Source organism: Garra rufa, chromosome 1 (genome assembly GCF_049309525.1).
Source record: "Garra rufa chromosome 1, GarRuf1.0, whole genome shotgun sequence".
In the NCBI taxonomy this organism is placed as follows: Eukaryota; Metazoa; Chordata; class Actinopteri; order Cypriniformes; family Cyprinidae; genus Garra; species Garra rufa.
In genome coordinates, this window is record NC_133361.1 from 45040350 (window position 1) to 45060378 (window position 20029).

The window sequence follows — 20029 nt, forward strand, 5'->3', positions numbered from 1 at the left end:
GTGTTTTTTTTAGTAATAGTTGTTCATGAGTCCCTTGTTTGTCCTGAACAGTTAAACTGTCTGCTGTTCTTCAGAAAAATCCTTCAGGTCCCACAAATTCTTTGGTTTTTCAGCATTTTTGTGTATTTGAACCATTTCCAACAATGACTGTGTGATTTTTGAGATCCATCTTTTCACACTGAGGACAACTGAGGGACTCATATGCAACTATTACAGAAGGTTCAAATTCTTACTGATGCTTCAGAAAGAAAAAAACATGCGTTAAGAGCCGGGGGTAAAAACTTTTGAATTTGAAGATTAGTGTAATTTTCACTTATTTTGTCTTCTGGGAAACATGTCAGTATCTTCTGTAGATTCTGAATGGCAGTACTAAAAAGTATGATATTAAGGCAAAGTAAGAAAAATTTACACATCTTCATTCTGCTCTTAATACATTGTTTTCCTTCTGGCTCATCAGTGAGTGTTTGAACCTTCTGTAATAGTTGCATATGAGTCCCTCAGTTGTTCTCAGTGTAAAAAGATGGATCTCAAAATCACAAAGTCGTTGTTGGAAAGGATTCAAATACAAAAAAAATAATAATAATGCTGGAAAACCAAAGAATTTGTGATCTAAAAGATTTTTCTGAAGAACAGCAGGCAGTTTAACTGTTCAGGACAAACAAGGGACTCATGAACAACTATCACTAAACAAAAAAACAGTATCATTTAGGTAACAGGTCATTTTTATAAATGTAATTTCTATTTTCTCTCGTGGGTGTAAACATCTTTAATGTAAAATATCTTGTCAGTACTAAATAAAGAATAACATGCATTTAGTATGATCCCTCTTGTTTTGGTAAAATAATTAGCATTTTGCAGATTCTGAAAGGGATGTAAACTTTTGACCTCAACTGTAATTAAGATAATACATTAAAATAATATGGTGAGTCACACCCATTGTAATATCAAGCAGAAAAACGAGCTGTTTTGTACAGCTAAAAATGGCTGGACGTGGGTGAGACTGAAAGCCAGGCCCATAAAATTTGCAAATGTCCTCGCCCACACTTACGGGAAAAATAAGGTAGACATGGCTGGCTTAAAATGAGCTCAAAATAGGTAAATTAAAAATCAGACACATAATTACTACAGGCGTCAGTAATAAGCAAAAAGTAAACATTCATTAATAAGCGTTTAAAAATGTTCATCATTTAATTATTTTACACTTAAAAAGCTGGGTTAAAAACAACCCAACTTGGGTTACTTGGCAACCCAGTGCTGGGTAAATATTGGACAGAACACATGATGGGTTATTTTATTTAAGTCAACTATTGTTTAAAAATTATTATATCGCTTGCTTAAAATAAGTTGAAAATTAAAAACCACACACAGAATTATAGAGGAGACAGCAATAATCAAAAAAAAAAAAAAAATTAACATTTAAAAGTAGCATTTTAAATTAAGTGTATTCAACTGTTCTGTAATCACCGAAATAATGTTAATTCTCGTGCTGGTATCGCCGAAATCTGAGCCGGTGATGGGCTACTGTTCATCGGGGGAACTACAAATCTCAGATGCCATGACTGACTCCATTATCTGCTCATAAACAGTACTGAGATTAGAGAATATAATTAAATTAAATTATGCACGGCAAAAGGCATTTCCATTATGCAAAATGAACAACCGCAGGTGACGCAGCTGGCATCTCATCCTTGTATGTTGCCTTGCGTAAAATAAGATAATTCACAGCACAGTGAAGACTTTAGAAATTAAATAAAATGTATACAAGCCTTTATTTCGCTGAAGAAGTGCACCAAACCAAAGGCTCGCACTGTGACTGTTACTCAGCAGCTGGGTTGTTCCATCAGAAACAGGCTCAACCCAGCATTTGAGTAGAAAAAAACAACTCAATATTTAATAACCCATTAAAAAAGACCCAGCAGCTTAATTGCAGAAAAACTACCCAGCACCTGGGTAAAAAAATATTATTAACAACCCTATACAAGCTGAACCCAGCATTTGGGTTAAAAAATAATAATAATAACCCAAATTTATATATTTATTTTTTTTGAGTGCAGGAAAAACTACCCAGCACCTGGGTAGAATATAAAAAAAACAACCCAATAAAATGACCTAGCAAACTGAACCCAGCATTTGGGTAAAAAAATATTACTTATTTTTATTTATTCAATTTCTCTAGTTCATTTCATATAAGAAATATCGAAATTTTCAACAAACACAAAAATATATTACATCTATCATTTACCACCAATAATTATATTAGTCCTATATATTACCATATTGATTTTTTTTTTACATTTATCTTTTTGTATAAACTTTAAATTAATTAAATTAATAAAAAAAAGCATTACAGGTATTTTAGATATTATGTATAGTTTAAAACCTAATTTTTAAACGGCTGCTCTGTGTGCACTTATAATAAAAGTAATTTGATTTTTATTTGCGCGTGTTTTTTTTAAGTGGCACTTTAATTATAAATAATCATTATCCTTTCTTTTATATAACGAATAATCTGTTTGATAGATAATTATCTCTTTGTTTCCGTCGTAATGCCTGTGTATTGTGAAAAAGTTTCAATCTGACAGCCACAGTAATCTTTCCCTTTAGTCATATCCCCTGTTGTAGTTTGATGTGTGGTTTCATGTGAAGGGAGTGGCACGGGTGCAATAAAAATCCACTTCATTTTCCTCTAGCCATGAAAAAAGTAAAGCATGGATGTGCAAGTTTCAGCAGAGCAAAGGTAAATATTAACTAAGTTAATGTTTAATAATTTTATGGCTAATAAACAGACTTATATTTCCCTCCAAATTCCGCTCCTTGTTTTCTAGGAGCTCCTTTACCTTTTCTCTCTTAAATCAGCCAAGTTGCCTGTCCAGTTGGACCACTCCTCTGCTTCGCCAACATGTTTCAGCATGGGTTGAGAATTCTGCTGTGAGGCATTCTGCTTATGAAGACAGCTCAAACACTTTAGGTTGTGGGTGTGCTTGCATTCTTGTTTAATACGGCTCTTTCGAACGAAAAAAGTGACTAAAATTCTGTAATTATTACATTGATTCACTGCAATTTTTGTTACGTGAAACTGAGGTGAATCAAAGCTTTTGATGAAACCAACTGGCTAAGACTGCACAAATTGGGTATGGATAATTAGTATCCCTCTCAGCCTCACTTCTCATCTGGCTCTGCCTCCCTTTGTTTGTTCACTCAGCAATTCTATACAAAACCAGAACAATAGAAAACAGAAATGTTCTGCTGACGGGCTGAACTAACAGTGTGTACACTGATTGTGTGTGCATTACTGTGACTTCGCGTTTATCCCACCGTAAGCCTTTGGTTAAGCACTGAAATGTGTGAAAACATTAATACTGGACAAACATCAACTCGTGTCCTACTAGCAACTGTTGCAATGACACAGAAACAACAAAAGCCCCTTGTGCTGTCAATCCGATTCTGCTGGTATCTTGCCTAATTTGCACTAGTGAGAATATGTATACTACATGTTCACTTCATGGCATCCAGAGGCCTCAGAAAACCTCAGACCTGCACTTACCCACATGCATTCAAAAACTTGAGCAAACTGCATTCCAAAACATTCATTGACGTTCACCAAAAAGGAGGGGGAATGTGGAGTTCTAAAGAGCGCAACTACCAATGATTGATAAGTGAGAACGCACACAGAGAGAGAAAGCTTTCATTATTTAGGTCTTGCTCTTGTGTGGCTGTATTGATATTAGTAGGAATGAAGGAAAAGGAGGAAGCTTTACATTGCTGTCTTGTTTTGCTTTGCTCATTAGTCAACCTTTCTTGCGAGGTAATGTGAGGGAAGAAAAGGGAGTGGCTGAGAGTAAACTAGAGAAGTGAGAGACACAAGGTGAGGGAAAAGATAAGGGAAATCATACTGACATCAGCACTGAAGACAGGTGCTTGGCGAAGTTGCTCTGCTGATACTCCAGGATATCTCACACATAGAAGTACTGGTAAGTTGTTTTTGGTGTTTATTGTTATTAGATAATTATTATTAGATCTATATATATTTTTATGTGTATGTGCATAGATAGATAGATACGCTTTTTATTTTTACCAAAATACAAATAAAGAAACATCAAGTAACATTGAAATAAGACATTTTGAAGTAGAAAGACTGAAATAGTGTATTTTTGTAAAATACTCCAATAATCTTTATTACATTTACTATTTTTTACAAAAAAGCAAATAAAGAAACGTCAAGAAACACATTGAATTAAACAGAATTTTGAAGCAGAAAGACTGAAATAGTATATTTTTATAAAACAAACTCAGATAATCTTTATTTTATTTACTTTGTTTATTTTTACAGAAACACATTGAATTAAACATGACATTTTGAAGTGGAAAGACTGAAATATTATATTTTAGTAAAATACTCTAATAATCTTTATTTTATTTACTTTATTTTTTACAAAAATACAAATAAACATCAAGAAACACATTGAATTAAACATGACATTTTGAAGTAGAAAGACTGAAATAGTATATTTTTATAAATCATACTCTGATAATCTTTGTTTTATTTACTTTATATATTTATTTTTACAGAAACACAAACACATTTAATAAAATGTGAAATTTTGAAGTAGAAAGACTGAAATAGTACACTGTAAAAAGTTTTCACCAGATTCAACTTAAAAATCTAAGTTCAGCAGCTGCCTTCAGTTTTTAAGTTAAATCAGCTTAAAACTACAAGTAATTTTAACTTATTACAATAAAAATGAGTTGATTTAACTTGTGCGTTTAAATGAATTAAGTTGGTTTAGCTTAAAGTTTTAAGGCAGCTGCCAAACTTAAGTTTTTAAGTTGAAATTGATGAAAACTTTTTTACAGTGTATGTTTATAAAAAATACTCCAATAATCTTTATAGCATTTTATTTACCTTATTTATTTATTTATTTTTTATAAAAATACAAAAAAGAAACATCAACAAACAATGAATTAAACAATAAATTTTAAAGATAATACTGAAACAGTATATCTTTGTAAAACATACTCCAATAAATTTTATTTATTTATTTATTTATTTTCCAAAAATAGAAATAAGGAAAGTCAAGAAACACATTGAATTAAACATGAAGTAGAAAGACTGGAATGGAATATTTTTATAAAACATACTCCAATAATCTTTATTTTATTTACTTTGTTTATTTATTTTTATAGAAACACACATAAAGAAACGCATTTAATTAAATGTGAAATTTGAGGTAGAAAGACTGAAATAGTATATTTTTGTAAACTACTTTAATAATCATTATTTTATTTACTTTTTTTTTTTTACAAAACAAGTACACTGAATTAAACATGAAATTTTAAAGTATAAAGACATACTCTGGTGATCTTTATTTTATTTACTTTATTTATTTATATTACCAGAAACACAAATAAAGAAATAAATTTAATTAAATGTTAAATTTGTTGAAGGCTGAAAGACTTAAATAGTAAAAAAAGGACTGAAATAGTATGTTTATTAAAAAAGATTACACTAATAATCTTTATATTATATTTACTTTATTTTAATTTATTTAATTGTATTTTTTACAAAAATACAAAAGAAACGTCAAGAAACACACTGAATTAAACAACATTTTGAAGGAAAAAGACTGAAACAGTATATTTTTGTAAAACATATTCCAGTAATCTTTATTTTATTTACTTTTTTCTATTTCTTTTTTTACAAAAATACAAATAAAGAAACATCACGACGAAAACTGAATTAAATATGAAATTTTGAAGTAAAAAGACTGAAATAGTAATTTTTTTATAAAACATACTCCAATCATCTTTATTTTACTTTATTTATTTTTACAGAAACACAAATAACGAAACACATGAAATTTTGAAGTAGAAAGACTGACATAGTATGTTTATAAAAATACTCTAATAATCTTTATATTATTTTATTTGCTTTTTTTTTTACAAAAATACAAAAACTAAAGGCCAAGAAACACTGAATTAAGCATTACATTTTATTTAAATTTTATGTTATATTAACATTTATATTTTTGTAAAAATTACTCCAATAGTCTTTATTTTATTATTTTTATACAAATAAATACAAATAAAGAAACATCAAGAAGAACACTGAATTAAACATGAAATTTTGAAGTAGAAAAACTAAAATAGTTTATTTTTTGTAAAACATTCTCCAATAATCTTTATTTTACTTTATTTATTTTTACAGAAATACAAATAAATACATTGAATGAATATGACATTTTGAAGTAGAAACATTGAAATATATATTTTTGTAAAACTTATAAAAATGTAAAAAAAATATATTTATTTTTTACAAAAATACAAATAAAGAAATGTCAAAAATATCACTGAATTAAACATGAAATTTATTTTTTGTAAAACATCTTTATTTTATTTTATTTACTTTATTTTTAATAATTTTTTTACAAAAATACAAATAAAGAAACGTCAGAAATATCACTAAATTAAACATGAAATTTATTTTTTGTAAAACATACTCCAATAATTTTTATTTTGTTTTGTTTATTTTTTACTTATTTTATACTGAAATAGAAATAAAGAAATGTCAATAAACATATTGATTTTTTGAACGTTTATGTAAAACATACTCAAATAATCTTTATTTTATTTACTTTATTTATTTGTTTATTTATTACAAAAATAAAGAATAAAGAAATGTCAAATGTTAAAGTAGAAAATTGTATATTTTTGTAAAATATATATTTTTTATTTACTTTATTATTATATTATTCTTTTTTTACAAAATACAAATAAAGAAATGTCAAGAAACACATTGAATTAAGCATGATGTTTTTTAAGCAGAAAGAATGAAATAGTATATTTTTTGTAAAACGTACTCTAATAATCTTTGTTTTATTTACTTTATTTGTGTTTGTGTTTTTATCTAGATAGATAGATAGATAGATAGATAGATAGATAGATAGATAGATAGATAGATAGATAGATAGATAGATAGATAGATAGATAGATAGATATTAAATTTTTATGCTATATTTAAGCAATAAGGTACGAGAGGCCGTGCTGTATCATGAATAAATCACGGCTGAAGGGCGTTGTTAAGCACGAGGCGAGAGCGGTTACCACATAATAAAAATATTAAAATCAAAAATATATATTAATTTATATATATTAAGTTGTACGTTTTCATAAAGTAAAATCATTAACTGCCTTCCGCTGTAAAAAGTAGTCCCTAACTGCTGCAGCTGTGTTTACGTTGCTAAGGGTGGTTGCTAAGGGGGTTCAATGATACACAAAACCGTTGAGTGAAGCGGTCATAGCAGTGCCGTATCATGATTGCTGACCAATCAGAATTAAGGAATGGAACTAACCGTTTTATAATACATAATATAACATTCAAAATTAACATGTATCATTACACCTTTCCTTTGATATGTATATATAATAAAAAGAAAATATTACACAATATTAAAATTCAATCTCTCCCTCAAAGATCCGATTTCTGTCTCTGCATTCACCTGCTGCTCTCAGAGCCCCTTGTAGTGGGCACTATGGCCGGCTACCTGTACTACCTGCTCCCAGCAGTAGGGGGCTACGCGCTCACATCACTCTACTTCCTAAAGAACCCTCATATTCTGCACAAGAAGAAGCGGACAGCCTTCCACTGCACCCACATCTCTCATAGGGGAGGTACAGTATCTGATCTGACTCAATAACCAGCTCATGTCTCTGGCTTGGGATTCTTGCCTTAAAAAATTAAAAACACATTAAACCCCAATTAATCGGCAATGCTGAAGATTAATATTAAATCATAATTATATCATCATCTGCACTTGTTGCTCTATGCAGGTCACAGCCAAAGTCTTTTTAGGTGATAGAGGACCTATCATACAGCATTGGACGTTATATAAATTTTCTGATGTACAATAGATTGTTATTAAATTAAATGTGTATTCTAGTAATCTGCTGATATAAATGTTGGGAAATCTTATGATTATTCCATAAAACTGCCAGTGAACTGCATTAGATATAGCATGTGTGAATGTTTATATAAAGCTAGTTAATATGTGACTGAGTGCTTAACTGTTTGAGGAATTTTTATGTTCAATTTTTCTGACCTCCTGCTCTCTGTCCTCAGGCTGTGGTGAAAGGATTGAGAACACTATGGAGGCCTTTACACAGTGAGTCTCACATCAGCTGGTCTCAGATCAGTTCTGCAGAGCCTTTTCAGCATAAACAGAAAATCAGTATCAGCTGTTTTAAAGGAGAAGTTCACTTTCAGAACAAAAATTTACAGATAATGTCCTCACCCCCTTGTCATCCAAGATGTTCATGTCTTTTTTTCTTCAGTGGTGAGGAAATTATGTTTTTTGAGGAAAACATTTCAGGATTTCTCTCCATATAATGGACTTCTATGGTGCCCCCGAGTTTGAACTTCCAAAATGCAGCTTCAAAGGGCTCTAAATTATCCCAACCGAGGAAAGAAGGGTCTTATCTAGCAAAACGATTGGTTATTTTCTAAAAAGAAAATACAATTTATATACATTTTAACCTTAAATGCTTGTCCTTTCTAGCTATGTGTGTACTCTGTGTGGATATTAAAAAGTATATAAATTGTAAATGTTTTTAGAAAATAACTGATTCACTAGATAAGACCTTTCTTTCTCGGCTGTGATCATTCAGAGCTCTTTGAAGCTGCATTTTGTAAGTTCAAACTCAGGGGCACCATAGAAGTCCATTATATGGAGAGAAATCCTGAAATGTTTTCCTCAAAAAACACCATTTCTTTCCGACTGAAGAAAGAAAGACATGAACATCTTGGATGACAAGGGGGTGAGTACATTATCTGTAAATTTTTGTTTGGAAAGTGAACTACTCCTTTAACGTTCCTACCTTTTATTTGTATGATAAAATGGTCACTCCACCTAATCACAGTTTTATTTTCACAGTCCTTTTAGGGGGATATGTCTCTTTAAAATTAACCCCCAAAATGAAAGTTCTGTCATAAATTACTCACCCTCATGTCGTTCCAAACCCGTAGGACAAACGGGTCAAAACACAAATTTAGATATTTTTGATGAAATCCGAGAGCTTTCTGACCCTGCATAGACAGCAATGCAACTACCATGTTCAAGACCCAAAAGGATAGTAAGGACATTGTTAAAATAGTCCATGTGACATCAGTGGTTCAACCATAATTTTATGAAATTTTAATGAATGTTCTTACTATGTTTCCGGGCCTTGAATGTTGTAGTTCTCTTGCTGTCTATGCAGGGTCAGAAAGCTTTTGAATTTTATTAAAAATATCTTCATTTGTGTTCAGAAGCTGAATGAAGCTCTTACAGGTTTGGAACGACATGAGGGTGAGTAACTAATGACAGAATTGTAATTTTTGGGTGAACTAACACTTTAATTAATAAAAGTGAATAAGGACTGGGACATAATTGTTCAAAATTACAAAAAAACTCTGTAATAGTATAATTAAAATAGTTCATACCACTCATTAATTATATTTCAAGTCATTTGAAGTAATACATAAGAAACCACATGACATTTATTTATGAAAAACATCTACCCTATCTGTTCTTGCCGCTTTCATGAAAGTATCAATGTGTAAAATGTCTCTTTTTTTCTTTCAGTGCTGTTGAAGTGGGCACAGAGATGCTGGAGATCGACTGTCACTTGACTAAAGATGGTCATGTGGTCGTGTCACATGATGAGAACCTCCTACGGCAGACTGGGCAAGATGTCAATATCTCCTCCTTAAACCTGGAGGTCAGGGGTCAAGGTTATCTTTTTCTCCTGATATACTATGTAGCTCTAGTCTGCTTTAGAACCAACAATTGTCAAATTACACTGTCAGGAATTTAAAAAAAGCAAAATGAACTAAATTATAGTTTCTGTTTAGTCCTACACAAAACTTTGGGGTCAGTTTTATTTATTTTTGAGAGAAATAATACTTTTATTCAGCAAAAATGCATTACAAAAGTTTTGTTTCACACAAGTTCTTTTGAACTTTTTTTATCAAAGAATATGATGATAAATATGATGATATGAAGGAGCACAGCTGTTTTCAACTTTGATAATAATAAGCGGAGTAATGAAGCTTTGCATCACAGGAATAAATTACATTTTAGTCATTAAAAAACAATATTAGTTATGTTATTAGTTGTAATTTTTTCACTGTATTTTGATCAAATAAATGTAGCCTTGTTGAACATGAAAGACATCTTTCGAAAACAGACCAAAAACTTTTGAATGCTAATATTTATTTACCACAGGGTTTGGTTAATAATAAATGTCATACTATTTTTTTCAGGAGTTGCCTCCTTATAAAGAGACAATCGATGTGACCTTTAAGGCAGGTGTGTATTTTTACCAGTGAAATTGCAAACACATATTAACATCTTTAATAATGCATAATGATACATGTTTTAATTCCTTTTGCACAGGCCACTTCAGCACTGGCTCAGATAGAAACATTGCATTATTAGAGGACGTTTTCCGCAAATTTCCACAAACAGCTGTAAACATTGAAGTGAAGCAGAATAACAGCATGCTGATTGAGAAGGCAAGACAGCGATCACCATAGTCAATGTTTACTTCAAACCTGATATTTTTCCTAATTTTTTAACCATCTTTAATTCCGTCTGTTTACTAAGCCTTCCTCTTTGTTTATTATCAATAAACAATATGAATAATGTTACTATCTTTTTCAGATTTCTGATCTTGTGAAGAAATACAACAGAGAGGCCTTCTCAGTTTGGGCCTCTGTTGACTCCAGCATCATGAAAAAATGTCGCAAAACAGTGCGTGTGCATTCATGTCCCACTCTACCTGTTTTGTTTCAATGATAAATCACACACACACACACACACACACACACACACACACACATTCTTTATTCTTATATTGTTAGCTCTGTCTTCTTTTTGTCAATGGCAGAACTCCTCCATGCCCTACATGTTCACTGTAAAGCGTGGGTTAAAGCTGCTTCTGCTCTACTACACCGGTCTTCTGCCATTTGTTCCCCTCGGAGAGAGTTTCTTGCAATTCTACTTACCACAAATCTTTAACAGGTCTGTACATAACAAATAGTTTTATTCTATGTTGTGTGCATGGCATTCACACAGATGCATGTTCACTAACCTTTCCTACAGAGAATACATACCTGAAATGTGGATTCTGAGAAGCAGTCTGGTCACCTTTTTAATTGAAAGGTAAATTATCTTGGTAGGAGTTTCAGAGAATTCTTTTATTTGACCTTTTGATTGAAATGGTTTTCTGTGTTTTATATGTTTCTCTGTCAGAATAACACTGAGAAAAGGGATGTTCGAGCACCTCAAAGACAGAGGAATTCAGGTCTGTTGCCGTGCTATATCATGTTTTGGTGTTATTAAAGGATTAGTTCACTTCCAGAATAAAAAATTCCTTATAGTTTACCCCCAAGATGTCTTTCTTTCTTCAGTTGAAAAGAAATGAAGGTTTTTGAGGAAAACATTCCAGGATTTTTCTCCATATAGTGGACTTTAATGGTGGCCAACGGTTTGAAGGTCCAAATTGCAGTTTCAGTGCAGCTTCAGCCAAGAAATAAAGTCTTATCTAGCAAAACAATAGGTCATTTTCTACAAAATAAATAAATAAAATTAAATTAAATTATATACTCTTTAACGACAAATGCCACAAACCATTGGCCACCATTTAAGTCCACTATATGGAGAAAATCCTGGAATGTTTTCCCCAAAAAACCTAATTTCTTTGCACCTGAAGAAGGAAAGACATGAACATCCTGGATGACATGGGGGTGAGTAAATTATCAGGAATTTTTTATTCTGGAAGTGAAGTTTGCTGAAAATGCATTCACCCTCAAGTTAACCAAAATCTAGCTGATTTTGTTTGATCATCAGAACAAATCTGGAGAATCACTTGCTCACCAATGGATCCTCAGTGGCAGTGAATGGGTGCCGTCAGAATGAGAGTCCAAACAGCTGATAAAAACATCACAATAATCCACAAGTAATCCATAATACTCCAGTGTATCAATTAAACAATTTATGAATCATAAGAAACAAATCCATCATTTAGAAGATGTTGAGTCTTCAATCCATAATATTTCTTTGTCCAGTCAAAAAGCCATCTAATCTAAATCAGAAGAGAAATATGCACAGATCAAGAACTGTTTACAAGTGAAAACAGTTTTAAACAAATATGTCAGTGGATTTCGATGTGAGAGGATAACATTGAATGGATATTTTCACTGGAGAAAGCATTATTATGGATTTTGGAATCGTATTTTGGATAGAGACTAAATCACCTTAATGATGCATTTGTTACTTACAAACAAACAGCTTCTCGCTTCACAAAACTTTAATGAATGGATTGGAATCATGTGGATTACTCAGATGTTTCTATCAGCTGTTTGAATTCTCATTCTGACGGCACACATTCACTACAGAGGATTCATTGGTGAGCTAGTGCTTAATTTCTCCAAATCTGTTCTGGTTACAAAAAATAATCAAACTCATCTACATCATCTTGGATGACCTGAGAGTGAGTAAACGTTTAGCATATTTTCATTTTTGGGTCATCTTCCTTTAAGAATCAGCGTGGCGTATTAACTTGAGAAACTGGTCTTGAATTGTGTAAATACATGCTTCAAAACTAAACACAAAATGATCTTCCTCTCTCTTTCTCTCTTTAGATTCACCTCTTTGTGTGTAATAATGAACAGGATATTGAGGCTGCGTTTGCTGCGGGAGCAACAGGCGTCATGTCTGATTATCCCACCCTTTTGTCAAACTATATGAGAAGACAGAAACAAGACACGTGATCAACCACAAATACACAATGTACTTCAGCCTCGTCTAGTCAAACACAACCTGCACAAAAGCTGATTGCCAAGTTTATATCAATACCATTATTACCTTATCAACACTGACACAGTGTTCTTATGAAACTTGGTTTATGGCACTCTCACGGGACATTTCATCAGTATGAACACTCATAGAAAATAAATGGAATTCATATCTATTCTACAAGTGGACTGTTTTCTTTACTTCCTACATTATTATCCCACCATGTTCATTGTGTGTTTGTTATGGTTTTCAGTCAGTCGGTATCAGTTTAGCGCCTCCCTACCTATGTTTGCAAACAAACATTATCTAACTTCTTTGAGAGGCCGTGCAAAGTCCATCAGCTGTGCTCAACGGGAAACCAGTAGACATTAAAGCCTGAAACCTCTTTAGATACAAAAACAAACGGTCTTTTAGTAAAACATTTGATGTTATACAGAACCACAACGGCTTTTGTTATATAGTTAATTATTTTTCAGTGACTTAACTGTCATGCAAACAACCAGAGACAACCAGACACAAAAACGCAATTTCTAAAGAAGCGATAAGACGAAGATAACCAGAACACGAGGGCTTTGTTGTTTTTGCTCGCTGTTACGTTTTAACGCAACTGTAAAGTTCAGGTGACTTCAAACGCACGGGAAGAGCGCCTCTGATTGGCTGACCTATATTCCAGACGTCTCCGTCTGCGTTCTGATTGGTCAGCTGCGGTTTGTTTTGCGCCACATGACGTATAAGAAACTTCCTCACTAAATACAGTAAACAAATCTACGCATTATATTCGGTTGCGAGATATTGCGCACGGTGGCTTGATTGAATTTCGAAAATTACGAAGCTTTCGGCTAACACCAGACGTTTTGGTCATTAGAGCGGTTCGACAGGAGGGACACAAAGGAGGGAATTGCAGGAAAAGCGCAGCGTGCCGCACGTTTGTTTGGTTGAGTGCGCTCGATTAGCAAACGCTCAGGCTTCATGTCGTTGAGTTGAGCACGCTTGTCTTCTGGCGACAATACCGCGAGCAGCGTTTGCCTTGAAGAACTCATATTTTATATTTAGGTGAGTCTATTTTCATTGTTACGTAGCATATCAAATGGAGGCTATAGGCAGTTGTAATGTAAAACGGCTCTATTCATAATTTAGAGCCTGTATACCATGTTGACATTGATAGTTGTATATGTAGACGGTGTCGAAACGTAAATTCAGGTAACTGAAATACGTGCAACCAGCCGCGTTCTTTATTCTTGAGTATTGAAGGCTAAATGATTCATTTCCGCGAATCGGTTCTTTCGAGCAGTTCATTTCAGAAAACGATTTGGCGGTTATTTTAAGCTGTGACATTATTACCCTGGCCTTTGACATCCCAAAGTTTTTTTTTTGTTTAGTTACTTGGCATACATAGAATGTTATTATCGCATTTTCGCGTGTCTCGCCTTAGTTTAGTTATTATAAAATAGTAATTCAATTTTACATTTAAATAATACAATGCTATCACGCTTATTTGTTGATTAAAATTAACATACAGTGAAGCAAACTAGTTTACCGTAAGATTTGTAACATTATTTGCTATTCTGCTATTTATTTTGCTCTATCAGTCAAATCCTCACTACTCCAGATTATCCGGGTATCCATTACGAATCGGTTCTGTTCAGCGAATCATATGAGCATCCGACTCCTATGAACGATTCATTCACGATTTTCCAGCTGCATTGTGGTCTGTGTTGTAACATTGTAGTCCATATGAACCGAAACTAGAATCGTGAGCACGTCTGCGCAAAATTAGTAACTTTTCAAAAATGTAATAACCCAGTAAAGCTGTTATTTATTACAGCATGCCATAGTTATTCATTACCTCTCACCTCTGTTTACCCTCATGCTTGGCATGCCATATATGGGGTAACTACAGTGTGGGCAGCCAAGCAAAGTAGGTCATGTGGATGTTTCCTTTTTCCCTGCTATATCTCTGAAACAGGATACAGCGACATTAAAACGCTTTTCAAATGCACAATTGAAAAGACTGCCATAAATGTCACGTCCAGCATGCATAAAATCTCATAGCATTTGGTCTGCCTTGAAAATCGCAACATTAATAGCTGATGATGTCAATGCCATGCTTTCTAACTACGCATTTGGCAACCCCGCTAGGAGCTGTTTTGGCTGTCAAACCTGCTTTGTAGCCTTTCCCTCAAGTTTTCATGGTCATATTTAGACATGAGAAGCCATGTTGTCCTTGCAGATATGATCTGACACGGTTTTTGTTTGTGTTTTTCAAAGACATGGTGAAGCAGACCAAGGCCAAAACTTTCCAGGCCTACCTGGACTCTTGTCACCGGCGCTACAGCTGCGTCCACTGCCGTGCACACCTGGCCAACCATGATGACCTAATTTCTAAGGTGAGAGTTCCTTTACAGCTAGATTTGTGAATTGTGATGCTGTTTGCATTCAAGACTCACGTGTCTGTCTATTTTCAGTCGTTTCAAGGCAGTCAAGGACGTGCCTACCTGTTCAATTCTGTGTGAGTATCACTTCTGGAAAAAATAGCAGAGCTTGATTCACACTGTGATGGAAGAAATAGTTTAACTGTCATTTTGTGATTTCAGGGTAAATGTGGGTTGTGGCCAAGCAGAAGAAAGGCTGCTGCTGACCGGTCTCCATGCTGTGGCTGATATTTACTGCGAGAATTGCCACACCACACTGGGCTGGAAATATGTATGTATCTATCCTGTAGTATGACTGACTTTTTTTTTTTTTTTTTTTTTTTTTTTTTTTTTTTTTTTGCTAAAATGTAGGGATGTAACTATATCAATTCTTCTATCTAATGCACTTTGAGAGTCCAAAATTAAGAGCTCCAGCCCATGTTCTTAACAAAAAAAAAAAAGTCAGTGAATTAACTTGTACCTGAACTTTATAGTGGACTCAACCCTCTTTTTATTTGTGGTATACTGTCTCAGTCTAACTGGTGTTTTAGAAGCCAAAATTTTATATTATTGTTATTCCTATGAAGGTAATAGCCATATATTGTAAAAATTAAACTGTAAAATAAATGAAAATGAATATTTCATAGGTATATTATTTTTGCTTTACACTACATTAGGGAAAAGCAATACTTCTTTCCTAATCTCTACACTTGAAAGAGATATTTTGAATTTGGACTGCAGTAATGTTACCCATTAAACCGCTAACTGACAGCAACTCATACTGCACTTTTAAGATTTTAATTTGATGGAAAACTCCAGCTTCAGTGAAAACAGGCTTACAAAAATGTGTCTCACTACAAATCTAGTGAAATTCTGTAATCATCTGCCACGAAAATAAAGCATAACTGGTGGCCATTGTGTTTCCAAATGCATGCTAAACTCTCATCACAAGCAATAAATGAGTTCACTGCATTTATTGTGAACTGAGCCGTTCTGAGGCGCAAAAAACACAGAATCACGAGCTGATCACCTGAGCGACTTGCTGAAGGGATTAAGCCATATTTTGCTTTCAGTTTTAGTTCGTTCGACAGATACTGTGCCAAAGCATAATGGCCCAAAACACAACTTTAAAGACATTTTATGTTAGAATATTTTAGAAATCTACACTTTTTGCTCGAAGACCTATCGTTTCATATCGTCATGTGACCATGATAATATCGAGAGAGTTTTGCTGTTGCGATGCCATGATATTGATAATATCGTTACATCCCTACAAAAATGGCTTTGTTTACATTATTATCCTACAGTCTGATCACAATTCCTTTTTTTTTTCTTCTTTCCTTTACAGGAGCAGGCATTTGAGTTAAGTCAGAAGTATAAGGAGGGGAAGTTTATTATTGAATTATCTCACATGATTAAGGATAATGGCTGGGACTGAGGCCGTCAGCCTTTGCTTTAACTTGCTGTCACCGCTTGCAGCTTCTCCAAGAACGTCATGAGATATGCTTTCTTTTATATATGTATATCCATCTATGATCTACATTTATTATTGTGAGCACCTTTTTCACACTTGTATCCCAATGCACCAGTTTTTTTAGGGGGGGGGGGGGGGGGTCTTGGGTGATTGATTTGTGCGTTTGTCTCTTTTATATGTACTTGGTGGTATGTTTGTGTGTAAGAAACTGTGCTAAAATTATCAACCAGACAACCACTTAAATCCAGTTTCAAAGAATTTGTGATTTTTGTTGGGATTTTGACATAAGCCCTCAAATTCTCCCAATTAAGTGCAATTCATGAGGTTTGGACAATGTATGATCAGAATGCCAAGATCAGATGTGTTTTTATTCAGTTAATTTTTACTTTAAAGAACGAGGTATTTGTGAACGAGGTAGTGTGAGTGAAATTCTTTTACTGTTTGTGTGTGTGTGGCTTAGAGTGGATCATGTGCAATATGTGTGTATATGAGAGAGTTTGCATAAAGGATGATTCATGCCTCCAAATTCTGTTTTTTTGGTTGAATTCATCTTTTACTTTACCAAGTCACTGAGGAATCCCAACAGATGAACATCTGCTCATATGTTTGTGTGTGAGTGAACAGCAGGCTTGTTGCTATACAGTTGTCCACAGTTGACTGACATTCTTAAGACACTTCAATTACAGCTTATAAGGTGTAACTGGGATATTAATTTTATGTTTGTCTTGTTTCTTGCATTGTCTATGAGAAATGTTCTAAGTGTAGTCTAACATTGAGCAGCATGTACAGAGATGTTGATCTGATTATGTTAGAGCAGTCATGTAAATGTGTTTATGATTGTGTAGCAAATTATTTCTTTGAATGCTAAACTATTAAAGTGTATTACATTAACCTGAATTCTTTACATTAAAGTATGGGGTAAATGAAAACTGTTGTTGTGTTTGTTTGTTTTTTTTTTAAGTTGTGTAGTTTCTAATATTCTTTAATGTCAGAATGATGCATTATAAACTAAATACAATGGACAAAAATAAACATGGAAGTGATACATGGACATTTTAATGCACAAATCTTAAGTATGATGGACTTATATAATAGAACTTTTACGCGTAAGTCGTACACCTTGCAGAATCTGCAAAATGTTAATTATTTTACCAAAATAAGTGGGATCATACAAATGCATGTTTTTTTTTTTTAATTAATATGATTAAGATATTTCACATAAAGGGTGTTTACATATAGTCCACAAGAGAAAATAATAATTAAATTTATTAAAAAAAAAAGACCCTGTTCAAAAGTTTACATACACTTGATTCTTAATACTGTGTTTAAAGGTTATGAGTGTTTGTTCTGAACAGTTAAACTGTCCACTGTTCTTTAGAAAAATCCTTCAGGTCCCACAAATTCTGTGATTTTCCAGTATTTTGTTTATTTGAACCCTTTCCAACAATGACTATGATTTTGAGGTCAACCCTTTCACACTGAGGACAACTGAGGGATATGCAACTATTACAGAAGTTTCAAGTGCTCACAGATACTCCAGAAGGAAATACGATGCATTAAGAAGAATTTGACGATCAGGGTAAACTTAACTTATTTTGTCTTTTAGGAAACATGTAAGTATCTTCTGTAACTTCAGGGCCCGTATCCCTAAAGATTCTGAGAATCCTCTCAGAGAGCTCCTAACTTAACCTAAAAATTCCTTGCCAGGAGTTTTAGCTTAGAAGTGATTCCAGAACATTTACAGTGAACTCTGAGCAAGGAATGGATGGAAAATCCTATCTTAGTGAGGAGGTGTGGTTGACCCGGTTGCTAGGTATGAGTCATCATTTCAAAAGCCGTGATTGGTTGATCTTAAGTTTGATGAAAATGAACTTTTGGTGATAATGAGCAAAGGGTGTACCCTCAAATCAATAAACATAATTATACACTCTAATCTTATGCAGACTGTAATTGTAAATAATATTTCACATTCAAGAAAATATCTGGAAAATGAATAGTAAGCTGTAGGGGTTATAGCCTAACATTAGAATCTAAAATATGTGAAAACTTAAGCTCATTACACCCTGTTTAAATAATGATTAGTGTCTTATTTGCTCATATTAATATCCTAGCTGGCATATTTTGTACTTTCACTCCCATATGGACCCCATTGAAAACAAGATGGCCTATCTCAAGGGACTGTCCTTAATGAAGTAGAAATTGCAACGTTACAACTCAGTGTGGTCTTAACGAGGGTAACACGGCTCAGCTTTTATCAATGTCTGATGCTGGCTGGTCTATTTATGAAGGCTTGTTAACAAATATCCTAGAAACACAGAAAATGGAGAAAAAAAGGAATCGCAAGCCGAACTGGACTGAGGAGCAAGGTTTGTTGCTGGCCCAGTTGGTGAAGTAATTGCATCTCTAAGAGATCCACCACAAACATGATTCCTGCACGATCCAATCTGTAGCGTCTCAATAATTCCCTGTCATCCAGTGTTTGCAGGACATCTCTCCTGCCTCCTCTGTTGGCCATTTTGTGCAGCTGCTTAGGGGAACTCCTAAGCCACTAAAAGTCCTCTTCCCTGCTCTTAGCAGATCTCACCTTAGGAGCCCTTTTAAGCGCTAGGAATCTTGAGGAATAGCTTTTATATTAACTGGGATTTACGTGTCACTTTTAGGGGAAATTCTAAGAAAACGTCATGACTCTGAGAATTTTCTTAGAATTTGGCCGCTAGGAGCCACTTTTTGCACAAAAATTCTTTAGGGATACGGGCCCAGAAGGGCAGTACTAACTGAAAAAATACGATATTGAGGCAAATTAAGAAAAATGTACACATCTTCATTCAGTTCAAAGGTTTACACCCCTAGTTTTTCCTTCTGAAGCATCAGTGAGCTCTTGTGGACTAAATGTAAACATCTTTTATCTGAAATATCTTACTCAGGTCAGTACTAAATAAAAAGTAACATGCATTTTGTATGATCCCTCTTATTTTGGTAAAATAATTAACATTTTGCAGATTCTGCACTCAGAATCTCAACTGTATCCTATGTCTATGTACCTACTTAACCATATTTTGGGGACAAATTTGTACACAAAAGTGAGCAAAACCGCCAAAAATCTCCCTTTGGAGTTTTTTTTTGAAACGGTAAAAGTGCATAAAGTTTTTTTGTTAGGGGTAGGTTTAGATTAGGAAATGTATAACTATCTGTATATAAAAACAATAGACGTCTATAGAATATCTCCATTTAGATTGCTAAGTAAACATAAAGATAAAAATGACTTAACGCTTTTCACGAGCTGCACGAGTGCAAAGGGCACAACTCCGAAA

At 33.5% G+C, this 20029-nt stretch overlaps 2 protein-coding genes across 4 annotated transcripts; both read left to right on the forward strand.

Moving 5' to 3' along the window:
• Positions 1–3380: 3380 nt before the first annotated feature.
• On the forward strand, positions 3381–13008 carry gdpd3a (glycerophosphodiester phosphodiesterase domain containing 3a). 2 transcript variants are annotated; one of them, XM_073833247.1, is made up of 11 exons: positions 3381–3971; positions 7510–7668; positions 8117–8159; positions 9618–9753; positions 10298–10343; positions 10431–10549; positions 10698–10787; positions 10924–11057; positions 11139–11198; positions 11289–11340; positions 12680–13008. In XM_073833247.1, exons 2-11 carry the CDS (start codon positions 7530–7532, stop codon positions 12806–12808), a joined length of 948 nt encoding a protein of 315 aa, XP_073689348.1. In that variant the 5' UTR covers positions 3381–3971; positions 7510–7529; the 3' UTR covers positions 12809–13008. The 2 variants fall into 2 exon arrangements, with proteins under 2 accessions (XP_073689348.1, XP_073689347.1); XM_073833246.1 differs by having other exon boundaries at positions 3383–3971; positions 7472–7668.
• A 538-nt stretch (positions 13009–13546) lies between these two features.
• Positions 13547–17630, forward strand: ypel3 (yippee-like 3). Of its 2 annotated transcripts, none has more exons than XM_073833248.1 (5): positions 13547–13886; positions 15102–15220; positions 15299–15342; positions 15428–15536; positions 16593–17630. In XM_073833248.1, exons 2-5 carry the CDS (start codon positions 15104–15106, stop codon positions 16680–16682), a joined length of 360 nt encoding a protein of 119 aa, XP_073689349.1. In that variant the 5' UTR covers positions 13547–13886; positions 15102–15103; the 3' UTR covers positions 16683–17630. The 2 variants fall into 2 exon arrangements, with proteins under 2 accessions (XP_073689349.1, XP_073689350.1); XM_073833249.1 differs by lacking the exon at positions 13547–13886 and adding an exon at positions 14738–14751.
• Positions 17631–20029: the final 2399 nt, after the last annotated feature.

What these genes read in the sequence shown, in the direction of transcription:
- gdpd3a (XM_073833247.1), top strand. Translation starts at nt 7,530, where the DNA reads ATGGCCGGCTACCTGTACTACCTGCTCCCAGCAGTAGGGGGCTACGCG. An exon ending in TTACCACAAATCTTTAACAG is followed by an intron (nt 11,058 to 11,138) that starts GTCTGTACATAA and finishes CCTTTCCTACAG; the next exon opens with AGAATACATACCTGAAATGT. An exon ending in GTCACCTTTTTAATTGAAAG is followed by an intron (nt 11,199 to 11,288) that starts GTAAATTATCTT and finishes TTTCTCTGTCAG; the next exon opens with AATAACACTGAGAAAAGGGA.
- ypel3 (XM_073833248.1), top strand. Translation starts at nt 15,104, where the DNA reads ATGGTGAAGCAGACCAAGGCCAAAACTTTCCAGGCCTACCTGGACTCT. An exon ending in GCCTACCTGTTCAATTCTGT is followed by an intron (nt 15,343 to 15,427) that starts GTGAGTATCACT and finishes TTGTGATTTCAG; the next exon opens with GGTAAATGTGGGTTGTGGCC. An exon ending in CCACACTGGGCTGGAAATAT is followed by an intron (nt 15,537 to 16,592) that starts GTATGTATCTAT and finishes TTTCCTTTACAG; the next exon opens with GAGCAGGCATTTGAGTTAAG.